The sequence below is a fragment of the Sparus aurata genome, chromosome 4, assembly GCF_900880675.1.
Source record: "Sparus aurata chromosome 4, fSpaAur1.1, whole genome shotgun sequence".
Classification (NCBI taxonomy): domain Eukaryota; kingdom Metazoa; phylum Chordata; class Actinopteri; order Spariformes; family Sparidae; genus Sparus; species Sparus aurata.
In genome coordinates this window covers 1401921-1414778 of record NC_044190.1, presented here as the reverse complement: position 1 = coordinate 1414778, position 12858 = coordinate 1401921, and the positions used below count along the sequence as shown (strand labels likewise).

At 41.9% G+C, this 12858-nt stretch overlaps 1 protein-coding gene across 3 annotated transcripts in view; it reads right to left on the bottom strand.

Moving 5' to 3' along the window:
• ccdc102a (coiled-coil domain containing 102A) overlaps window positions 1-12858 on the bottom strand; it is a 177537-nt gene that overhangs the window by 67756 nt on the left and 96923 nt on the right. For all 3 annotated transcript variants that reach the window (XM_030414063.1, XM_030414062.1, XM_030414064.1), the window contains one exon: window positions 9457-9846. In XM_030414063.1, coding sequence (XP_030269923.1) covers window positions 9457-9846 — 390 coding nt within the window. The remainder of the gene's footprint in view (window positions 1-9456; window positions 9847-12858) is intronic.

Sequence of the window (12858 nt, the reverse complement as noted above, 5' to 3'; positions counted from 1 at the left end):
GACTAATTACATTTGATTACATTTTGATTACTTTTCTTAATTTTGAATGAAATCTCTCAACTGCTAACCATTTTCACATTTTAAGACCTATAGTGTGATAAACCTTTCAGTTCAAAGGTTGAACCATATATTATGAGTCTGACCTTAGGCCTGTACTGCGAAGAGGCTCACTTCCTCACTAAATAGAGCGACAACGGGCTGATTTCAGCCAAGAGGAGCAGGTTGTTTTAATGGAGAGAGTATGAGCAATACAAAAAAGCCTGATCACAGCCTGAAGCAACAGTGTTGCTCCAAATATGACAAGAGGAGGCTGATTTTAATTTCTGACAGCTCTACATTGAGCTGCTTTTAAATATGAAGCTTTAGAGCAACAACAACTGTTGTTTTGAACTGTGTTTTATATTGTTTTCATATATTTCACTGATCGCAATTATAAAATGCCAGTGTGTGTTTTATTGAAAGCGAGGCTGGGTGTGCGTATGAAAATAGGTTACAGTGGGTTTTTTAGGTGCTGTAGCTACAAGCAAATCTCATGTTGTCTCTGTACAAAGACCTTCTTAAATGTGAGAAAACAGAGTAGACCTACTCAAGATTTGCGTTTGGGCAACACATAACAGGCGAAACAATTAATTTATTCATCGCCACGACATTAAGTTAAAGTATCTGTCCCGCTGCGAGCGCACAACTTCTTTCAGTGGTGACTGACTGTATATAAAAGTAAATAAATGACCTTCTGACGCGAGTCGGATCAACAGCTGAGCAGCGTATCCCCTCAGCTGAACATCTGTAGGCGGAGACGCTCAGAGAGAAAGAAAACAGCAGCGGATCAGCGCGATCTCTCCCTCCGCACAAATGCTCCGTTCTGATCCAGCTCGACTGGACTTTCAAAGTAAAGGTGACGTCAGCTGTAAATGAGTTGAATAGTGAAATAGCGGCGCTTTTATAACCGATTTTATGATTAAACTCTGAACAGAACCTGGTCGGGACCAGCCGACACTGTTGCTGCTGAGTCTGACTGCCGCCGTACGGTTTGTCGGTTGAGTCGAATGGCACATGACCAGAGAGAGCCAATCATAAGTTGATATGAAAAAACTAAAAACAAACATGAATCCAGGGGGGCGAAAAACTATTTGTCAAATGTAACTTAAGTCATAATCATTGAAATTTCCAAAAGCAACTGTAATTTAATTACATATTTTCTCCCAGTAATGTAACGGATTACAATTACGTACATTTTGTAATTAAATTATGTAACGTCGTTACATGTAATTTGTTACTCCCCAACACTGGCAGTAACACATCATCCAGACAAATCTTTTGCTCCAAGCCTCTTACCAATATTCCTTTTATTACCGGGTTATCCCTAACTGACTGTGCTAAAGGTTCGATAAAAAGGGAGAAAAGCGCTGGGATGAGAGGACAACCTCGACGGCGGCTTCGCTCCAGCTCAATGGGCTGTGAGTGATGTCCATTGATTTTTGGTATAGAGTTTAAAACATCTGATAGAATCATCTTAAGTCCAAATCTTCTGAGCATCAGATATAGGTACTCCCAGCGAACCAAGTCGAACGCCTTTTTGGCATCTAGACTGAGTACTACAGCTCTGTTATTCCCCTTAGTCACATGTTCAAGTACATGCAGCACCCGTCTAATATTGTCTTGTGTCTGTCTATCAGGTACAAAGCCTGTTTGATCTGGATGAACTAGTTCTGGTATTATATGTTCTAGTCTTTTAGCCAGTATTGACACATAGAATCTATAATCAATATTCAGCACAGAAATTGGTCCGTATGCACTAAACTCTGAACTCTGCACTAAATTGCTTCCCTCCATGTTCTTGGTGGATCACCTTCTTTAAGTGTGTGGTTAAAACAGTCCAAGTATAGGTACTATTTGCTCTTTAAAGGCCTCATACCATTCGGCCAGAAAGCCGTCCGTTCCCGGTGCTTTATTGGCCTTCAACTTAGAAACTGCCTTTTCTATTTCCTCTTTTGTGATATCTGACATTAGGGCTTTATTCTGTTCTTTACCTATGGAGGGTAAATCTAGTGATTCCAGAAATGTATTATTTCCTGAGGGCTAGCTGTATTTGGTTCCCTATATAGTTCTCTGTAATAGTTTTCAAAAATGTCTTGTATGTATGTACTCTAATTTGTGGCATAGTCTTTTAGTTCTAGGGTCTCTAATTTCAAATATGGAGCTCTCTGCCTGTTGCTTCCTTAGCCTCCATGCCAGGAGTTTTAGGGCCCTAGGGTTATTCTTATAATATGATCTACTTAACAAAATTGGCCTTTTTCTCCAATTCCTCCTCATAGTCCATTTAATTCCTTTTTAATGGTGTTGATTTTATTCAGGATGTGGGGATCCTTCCCTTCAACATGGTCCCTCTCTAACACTTTGAGATTTTCTTGTAAATCAGACAGCTTTTTTATCTTTCATTTTTCTTATGTGATGTGTAGGCAATAAGTTTTCCTCTTATCACTGATTGAGCAGCGTCCCACAAAACACTTGGCGATACTTCCCCATTATTGTTGTTATCAATGTAGTCTTTAAATTCCTTCTGTACATAGTTCTTACTAGGGGTGTCAATGTTTACAATTTGTTCTACACATGTAAACGGGGCTTCTAACCGACGTGTACACGGTTACACGTCGGAGATTTATGATCTCTTTCTATCGCAGTTGTGGTAGCACCGATGCCAGCAGCAGTCTCTCCCTCCAAATTGTTCGGGTGTTTCCATCACAGGTGGTTTAGCATGGATCCCGTGCTGTTGTTGTAAGCCAACTTTGCCTGACATAGCCTACACTCAACTTGATTTCCACTGGCAGTTTGTTCAAAAAACACACAGTGCTCCACTTGTTGACCGCCGCCAAGGTGTCCCCCAGTCAACTTGAAGTGACGTGACGTGACACGACACTGGCTGTGGCTGCGGGTTTTTTTTTTTTTTTATATATATATCAACGTAACATTGTGCCCAATTCATCTATTATGTATGCGGATAACTGCACTAGTGGGAACATTTAAGTGTATAGTTAGTTAATGTTATTATCTGAAGCTTTCAGGTAACATTATCTTACTTTCACTTTTAAAAATTGCGTCCGTCCAATTTTCCTTCGGGCGTCGGTATCAATTTATAGCGGGTCGGCTCTGGTACGGAATGTAATCTGTGCTACTGTCGGATAACGGGTCGGATGCGGTGACCAGTGCAGGACTCTGGTCTAAGTGACCATTTTAATCCTCTAGCCAATTATCAAGCTAAATATCCAACATGCTAGTTAACGTCGAAGACTGCGGTGGAAGACGACGGTAAAATATTTCCACTGGATTTATTTATGCCTGAATTTTTAAGGTGTGGCGGCTTTTATTTTTTGCCGTGGCAGTGCGCCACAGTCAATTACATGTAGGGGAAACCCTGAATACTATATATATATATTGATGAGAAATGAACGAGGAGGAGGAGGAGGAAGAAAAAAAGACGTGTAAACGGTTATTGATTTTTCTAAACGGTTATGATTTGTTATCCGTGTATCCGTTTACACGTGTAGACGTTGACACCCCTAGTTCTTACATGTGTTATCTTTTAAGATACTTGTGTTAAGACGCCAATTCATTGTCTAGGTGCAGGGTTAGATAAGCAGGCGAATGGTCAGAGAAATCTCGAATCCCTATACTGCATTCCCTAAGTCTGTGTCTGTCTGAGTTATATGTCAAAAAAAATAGTAAATTCTTGAGTGCACTCTGTGACTTGCTGAATAAAATGTGTACTGTCTATCTGTTGGGTGGAGCTCCCTCCATACATCAATCATCCCGAGCTCTGTCAACATATTCTTAATTACTCAAGCGTTGGGAGCAGGTCTCATTAATGTGTTAGAAGAGTCTAGCTTACACTAGAAAAATTGCATTTCCTGCGATAATACAGTGTAAATGCTAATGGCTGAAGCGATTTCAGAAATCTGCTATATACTGCCGAAAATGCATAAAACTATAAGAATGAATGGTCAATAATTTGCTGAAAAGTAAGAGGGCTGAAAGAGCTTAAACAGGTGAACATTTTAATAGCTGAACCGTTTCTCTAGCTGAACATAAACCTGAATGTATGAAAAGCTGAAAAGACAGAAAGATTAATATTTTAAAAAAGTTGAAAAAGCTGAAAAGCTATAGGCTGAAAAAGCATAAAAAAGGTGAACATTTACATATCTGAACAATTTCTCTAGCTGATCATAAAGCTGAATGTATGAACAAGCTGAAAGGGCATAACAACTGAAAAGTAAAAGGGCTGAAAGAGCTTAAAAAGTTGAACAGCCTGATAGCTGAACATAAAGTTGAACATTTGAAAAGGCTGAAAAAGCTTGAAAGCTGTAAAGCTGGAAACCTGAAAAGTAAGAGGGCTGATAGACCTTAAAAGGGTTTCTGTAGCTGAAGATGAAGCAAAATGTATAAAAAAGCTGAAAATTCTTGAAAGCTGAAAAGTTATAGGCTAAAAGAGCTTAAAGAGGTGAACATTTGATAGCTAAACAGTTTCTCTGATTATAAAAGTGAAAATATGAAAAAGCAAAAAAGGTAGAAAGATGAATATTTGAAAAGGCTGAAAAGGCTGAAAAGTAAGAGGGCTGAAGGAGCTTAAATATTTGAATGGTTTGATAGCTGAACAGTTTCTCTAGCTGATTATATAGCTGAATGTATGAAAAAGCTGAAAAGGCAGAAGGGTGAATATTTTAAAAAGCTGAAAAGGCAGCAAAGCTGAAAAGTAAGAGGGCTGAAAGAGCTTAAAAAGGTGAACAGTTTCTCTGGCTGCACATATGCTGGAGCAGTAGAAGAGCCAAAGTTGAAAATGTCCCTATAAGAATGAATGGGAAAACGCCTCCCAAACTCAACCCAATTTTTGAAAAAAGTGTAATGGTTATCACCATAATCGAGAAAAAGCAAGCCAAAAAACATACGGAAGCAGGAATAATAACTTTAATTAATTCCAGAAGAACAATCGTGGGAATGTTCATTAGCATTCACACTAATAAATTCCAGAAGAACAATAGTGTGAATGTTCATTAGCATTCACACTAATAAATTCCAGAACGACAATACTGGGAATGTTCATTAGCATTTACACTAATAACTTAAATAAATTCCAGAAGAACAATAGCGTGAATGCTCATGAGCATTCAAACTCATTAGACCCTTTTAGATAGAAAAGGCGGCACATTTGCAGAAAGGTAAAGGCTGCTATCTGCCACCTTGTCTATCTAAAAGGGAGGTGTACTATTCCTTCTTTTACAAAAAGCCGCCACTGTGGTAGGTGTAAGCATGTGACTTGATGTGAATCACGAAGTCGGGTGTGAACAGTGACGTACAACATATGCGTCGGAAGAATATTTAGCCCTGTGATACCTGTGTCAGTTATAATTGCTACACATTTGCCCACTCAAGGCCGGCGGGATGCAGCATGAATGGCCACTGCCTCGTCATGGGTGCTCCCCCCTGCCATGGTATTAAATGTGGCGACAACTGATAAATTTACTTAATTATAGACTTGGCCCATATTCTTGCCTCCTCAGTCAAACACACGCCGATGTTAAACCCCCACTATTAAAGGAAGCGTGCAGCAGAGCACCTCGCCCCCTCCGTTAGCTGCCTCAAGACAGCTAAGAGGAAGCAGGTCGAATGTCTTCAAAATAAGAGCTTTACATTGCACCCCATTGGAGTTTAGAACTGGGTTCTTAGTGGGAGGTTTTAATTTGAAAGTATCTTGCCGCTACAACAACAAGCGGACAACGAAGACAGCTACAGAGACCAAGGAGAGACTAGCATCTCCCGGATCTCAGCGGCTTTCCAGTTGCTCATCTTGACGTCCGCGGATGAAGTGATGGACTGACTGCTGTGATCAACTGATTCCTGGTGTTAAAACTCCCCGGCTGTGGGTCGCACGTCATCGACACCTCCGCCCATCTCACGCAATTGCCAGCACATCGACGACTTGGATTTACATAGCGATGGAGGAGGAAAAAAGTGTACCCACTGAGGCGTCATATTGGTGGACCAAAACAGACCCCTAATATACTGCCTTCTTTCTAAATCAACTATATAACCATTCTATGGGCGAAGGGCAATCCCACACAGTAAAACATCAAAGGTTTAGCCCCACATGAAATTAGGAGCTGGTAGTTGTGTATTAAATGGAAATGAGAAATGGAGAAAAAAACAAAAACAAATGGGGCTCAGTCTTAATGGAGATGGGGGGGTCAGCCACAAGAAAACAGACTGTAGCTCTTAGTCGAGTCTCTGTTCTTACAATGCAAGATCGTTACACAGTCTGTTAACTCCCATTTCCGTTATCAATGGGTCTATCATCGCTGCTGAAAACCTTGCAGCCTTTCCTTAAAGGAAAGGTCCCTTATTATGAAAAAAACACATTTTCTCTGGTCTCTACATATATAAGTTGGTCCTCCCTGAGCCTGCCAACTCCCAGACTGAGGAAAGCAAATGATTCCTGCATGGTCTCTGCAGGCCACCCACTGGTAAAACGGCACTCATACAGGCTGTTCAGATTCTGCTCTTTTCATTACGTAACGAAAGGAGTCATTTTCATAGGCAGGCCTCCTCTGCGCAGTGAAAGGAGATATCCGAGAGGTGGGCATTCATCCCTGAGGTGAAGTTCGGTGTGTCCGGCGGCTAGATAGCAGTGTTTCGCAATGTCGTTGCTCTGTTGTTGGTTGTAAAAATCAACAAAAGTGCCTCTATTCTGTCCCAGCTACAGAACAACTGAAGAGACAGTGGTTGCATTCCATTTTTAAAGAAAACGTGCCGACTGCGGTTTGTGTTAACTCTTATGTGTGTGCTAGCCACTTCACATCGTACTGCTTCAGTAACGAGGGTCAGTACAAAGCTGGCTTTGCCTCAACACTAACCCTCGTAAAAGGATCAGTCCCACCCATACCAGATCCAGCAACTGCACCCAAGCCACAGGTAAGTGTCGCCACGTTTTGATAGTATTTACAGTTGCCTTCGAGTAGGGTGAAGTCAGCTGGAAATTGGCTAACTAGTTACCTCTGCTTCGATCTGGTATGGTTGAACGACAGCATCTCAGCGAGCCATAGCGACACATCCACTGTAAAACATTTATGCATGCTACCGCTAGTGCAAGCAGCATCATCTCCCTTAGAGGGGCGTGTAGCAGGCAAGACAGGCATTGACAGAAAGAGCTCATTAGCATTTAAAGGTGCAGGCACAGAAACAGCCTGCTCTCAGTAGAGCTCACTTGAGCGACTTTTAGACAGCTGAAAATCAGGACCACGGGTGGGTTCGAGGCAATGCATTTCGAATACAGTGTTGACCTCTGACAGCTGTGTGAAATTGATGAAAAACAGTATAATATGGGACCTTTAATCCTCTCTTCGTGGGACTGGGTGTTGATTGTCTTCACTGGACGCTGCCAGATGTTTTTCCGTATTTTCTCCAGGAGCCCGGATTCAGCAGTGCTCTCATGCTCAAGCAGGAAGCCCCGCTTCTTTAAATCCTCCGCTGCACTCTCGTACGTTACCGGTCTGCTGTTGAGGAAAACTCGTAGCTTGGCTGCAGTGGTGTCTGAAACCGTGTTCCCTTTTCCTGCAGAAGTCTCCTTATCTGCACATACATTTTTCTTTTTGCCAGCGTTTATGCAGGGTAGTCATGGTCAAAATAAATCCTCCTGTCACCATAGTAGATCTCCCTCCTCGTCAATGCAGAACGCAGCATCAACCCTTTGATTTTAAACTCCTGAAAATATACAACCACCGACCTAGGTTGTGCCTCTTTTGGGGGTTTAGGGCCGAGTGCTCTGTGACACTCTTGTATTCCAAGTTCAAGATCAGTGAGGGGCTGCAGCTCTTTTTGGATAATATTGTCAATAAACTGCTGGATGTTGTTTTCCTCAGCTCCCTCTGAGATGCCATAAATGCGTATGTTATTGCGCCTTGAACATGCTTGCAGGTCTGTGAGCCTCGTCTTTAATCTATCCTTGGCTTGCAGTGACTAACTCAGCACCTCTTTGAAGTCTCTGCAGAGTAGTTTGAGAGGATTTAAATCTCTAGAAAGTAATCACAGCTTCAATTATTTTGTAGCAATTATTGGCCTTCTACTTAGTTACATTCCAACACTTCTTTTCTAAATTTTGACATTAAGATTTTATTTTTACTGCAACTGTATATCGGCTACAAATATCGTTGTCAGTGTTCATGATTATTAATAGTCAGTATAGATATCAGCTCTGAAAAAACAAATCAGTCGATCCCTAAAGTATTTTTGTCAGAGCCTTCCAGGTTGCACCAAAGCTGTGAAGCCACACTTGCTTCATTCATAAGAAGGACACTGCTGCATTTTTTTTAATATAGGGCTGTAAGCAATCTGAATAAGAGTCTACATGCCAGCAGCTTGAGGCTGTACTCTAGGTAGGTACTGTAGTGTTTAGAATTAAAGGCTAAGGTCAACGTTCTAACATGTTTAACATCCTAGTTTAGCATGTCAGGAAGCTAAAATGTACTCAATAGCACTCAATACAACCTTAGGAGGACATGAGTGTGTGTACCAAATTTCAAAATGAGGATGATTTCATGTGATTTTGGCTGGACTTTTAAAACCACAACTGTCAACTTTTAGAGGAACGGCAAGGGGCTTGCCAAAAGACAATTCAGTTTTTAAGGCAATCGATCGAAATGGGTTTAGGTCTGGCCCAAAGTGGTGGACAACCTGACTTGCCAAGAGTAATTCCTTCAATTCCATCATTGAAGCCACACTACTGTGCTTAAAAATGACAGGGTAACTTTAACAAAAGCGATAATATGTACAGTAATATTTTGCATTATCTAGGCTGCAGGCTAATTGATAGTTTTCTTCGTCATCCGTGGAAGTTTCTGTTCTCATGTCTTTTTAAACAAAAAAAGTTTATGATATAATATTTAAAATGTCTTCACTGCAATGTCTAAAAATGACTAGACCTATGTTTTGATGTTTTGATAGATTTGGTTGAGTTGTGTACTTGTGTATGAATTTTTCCAACGATGTTCAAACCAGAGAAATCCACAAATTTGTTCATTGGAGTTAGTGTTTCATTTGGTCACCTGTCACTATAACTTCCAGGAGACTAAACATGAAAATATTAACTGATGGGTGACTATTTGTTTTTTCATGCTACTTGCTCCAGTGTTTATTTGTCCATACAGCCAACATACTGTTTGAATTCATGTCAGCCAAACTCAGCACTCACCAGAGACTCCGGTTCTCTCTCTTCCTTTACCCCTCTCCTCTCTGTAATGCAATTCTTCATGTCGTAAAGGACATTTTGCCTCCAACTCCAGTTGGCAGTCAGGTTCTGACCCCCGCACAGCCCGGCTCTCCCCTAACACCACCAGACTGATGTCTTTTGTTTTGTTTTGATAGAGAGACCCCTAGCGGCAGAAAACATTTTTTGTGTCCACTCAGACTTACCTTTTGTTGACCCATCTTTTGTCTCTCCATGTCCACATCCCTCACTGGTTCTGGCTCCGGAGACCCTGGTGGCCCCTCCCCCACCCCGTCCAGCTTGTTGTCAGTGGGGATCTGAGAGGAGGAGGATGATGATGCAGGGGAGGAGGGAGGGATAGATGAAGAGGAGGAGGAGGAAGCACCATGAGGGTGTGCAGGGGATGAAGATGGAGAAGTGACAGGCAGAGGAGGAGCTGCGTGGTTGCCGTGGAGCGTCTCCTGCCGTAGAGTCTCATTTTCTGAGGCCAGTTCCTGCCGCTCCCGCCTCACACTGGTCAACTCCTTGGTGAGAGTATCCAGCCGCTGCCTGAGCTGACGAACCTCGTCACGAGCACGGTTACGCTCCGCACGAACCTGGCAAAATATACACAGGTAAATTCAACAGCCCTCTCTCTCTGAAGACATGCATCAAAAAAATAAAATAAAAATAGTCATAAATGTAAAGCTGCATTTATTAAAAAGGATCAATATATTCCTTAACCAGCAGTTTACAGCAGTTTTTGCAAACATTACTCAAACAAGTTGAAAGAGCGCATTAGATTAAAAACTATTTTCAGCTGTCGATTAATCCACATATGGTGCTACAGTGAGTACAATTTATCAGTGTTGGGGAGACTTAAACTACAGTGGGGAGAACAAGTATTTGATACACTGCCTATTTTGCAGGTTTTCCCACAAAAAGCATGTAGAGGTCTGTAGTTTTTATCATAGGTACTATTCAACTGTGAGTAACAGAATCTAAAACAAAAATCCAGAAAATCACATTGTATTTTTTTAAAGTAATACATTTGCATTTTATTGCATGACATAAGTATTTGATACATCAGAACTTAATATTTGGTACAGAAACCTTTGTTTGCAATTACAGAGATCAAATGTTTCTTGTAGTTTTTGACAAGGTTTGCACACACTGCAGCAGGGATTTTGGCCCACTCCTCCATACAGATCTTCTCCAGATCCTACAGGTTTTGGGGCTGTCGCTGGGCAATACAGACTTTCAGCTCCCTCCAAAGATTTTCTATTGGGTTCAGGTCTGGACTGGATAGGCCACTCCAGGACCTTGAGATGCTTCTTACGGAGCCACTCCTTAGTTGCCCTGGCTGTGTGTTTCGGGTCGTTGTCATGCTGGAAGACCCAGCCATGACCCATCTTCAGTGCTCTTACTGAGGGAAGGAGGTTGTTGGCCAAGAGCTCGCAATACATGGCCCCATCCATCTTCCCCTCAATACGGTGCAGTTGTCCTGTCCCCTTTGCAGAAAAGCATCCCCAAAGAATGATGTTTCCACCTCCATGCTTCATGGTTGGGATGGTGTTCTTGGGGTTGTACTCATCCTTCTTCTTCCTCCAAACACGGTGAGTGGAGTTTAGACCAAAAAGCTCCATTTTTGTCTCATCAGACCACATGACCTTTTCCCATTCCTCCTCTGGATCATCCAGATGGTCACTGGGAAACTTCAGATGGGCCTGGACATGCACTGGCTTGAGCAGGGGAACCTTGCGTGCGCTGCAGGATTTTAATCCATGACGGCGTAGTGTGTTACTAATGATTTTCTTTGAGACTGTGGTCCCAGCTCTCTTCAGGTCATTGACCAGGTCCTGCCGTGTAGTTCTGGGCTCACCTTCCTCGTGATCATTGATGACCCACGAGGTGAGATCTTGCATGGAGCCCCAGACCGAGGGAGATTGACCGTCATCTTGAACTTCTTCCATTTTCTAATAATTGCACCAACAGTTGTTGCCTTCTCACCAAGCTGCTTGCCTATTGTCCTGTTGCCATCCCAGCCTTGCAGTGGCGGTTCTAGACCAGTTTTAATAGGGGGGCCAGGTTGGGGCCGGCTTTTTTGTTGGGGGGCACATACAACCCGGAAAAAAATATAAATCCCTCATTCAGCCAAAGCAGTGTTTACAATTTCAGCAATTTTGATTGGGTAGTAAACTGCTAAGACACTTTATTTCTGCCTTTCCCTTCAGAACAAAATCATTGCAAGAAATCTGTCATTGTATTATTGATGCAGACTCCCTGTCGGGGGGGCCACAGGGGGGTCCAGACTCGGAGTTACGGGGGCACTGGCCCCTGTTGCCCCCCCCCTAGAACCGCCCCTGCAGCCATGTGCAGGTCTATAATTTTGTCCTTGATGTCCTTACACAGCTCTCTGGTCTTGGCCATTGTGGAGAGGTTGGAGTCTGTTTGACTGAGTGTGTGGACAGGTGTCTTTTATACAGGTAACGAGTTCAAACATGTGCAGTTAATACAGGTAATGAGTGGAGAACAGGAGGGCTTCTTAAAGAAAAATTCTTACTGGTTGGTAGGTGATCAAATACTTATGTCAAGCAATAAAATGCAAATTAATTATTTAAAAATCATACAATGTAATTTTCTGGATTTTTGTTTTAGATTCCGTCTTTCACAGTTGAAGTGTACCTATGATAAAAACTCCAGACCTCTACATGCTTTGTAAGTGGGAAAACCTGCAAAATCAGCAGTGTATCAAATATTTGTTCTCCCCACTGTACATGTAATTGAACTACATAGCTTAACTACAGTTTGCTGTAACTTGCTGATAGTTAAACTACATTCATATTTTGTGCTGCGTCAAGTATTTCAATTTCTTTTTGCATCATTTTTTGTAGTTTAACCACTCAAATTTACAAACTACAATTTTGGCCAATAACATGAAATATTTTTTTATTTAAAAAAAAGACCTATATAATATAAATTTCATTTTATTTTTCTTTGAAAAACGGCATGAAACACGTCATGACATGCTAAGTCAATGCTGCCTATGTTTGGCTTGCCCTGGTGCACTCAGATGTTTCACAGAGTGGGTGGGTCTTTCTGTCAAGGAAGGCAGTGCTGATATGGCACAAGCACGTCATGGACAACCCCTCTGCTACCCACGATGCACCCCCGAACACACCAGCCCAACCATGGCCATATTTGAGCATGTGCATGTTGGATATAGATGCATCTATAGACATGACCTACGTGTTCACATGTGAGCTCTGCAAGCCGGAAACAACACAAATTTCGATTTTAAAGAAATCACCAGATGAGTCCCCACAAAATGCCTTCAAATCTCTGCCCAAAATGTCCAAAGTGTTTGTGAAGTTCAACACTGTTGTCCCAGCCAGTGCAGAATTTGAGTGGCTTTTTAGTATAGGTAAAGATGTTTTAGTGTCAAACGGAACTGGCTGTCTGATAAAAACTTTCAGAGACTGCTCATGTGTCGTGTCAACAAGTGATTCTGCCTCTGACGTTCCTGTGATGTTGCCAGGCTGAACTACATGTAGTTTTACAAGCTATGCTTCCAAAGTAGCTTCCCCAACACTGCAATTTATGTGTTTTCAGAACGGTCCATGTGGAAT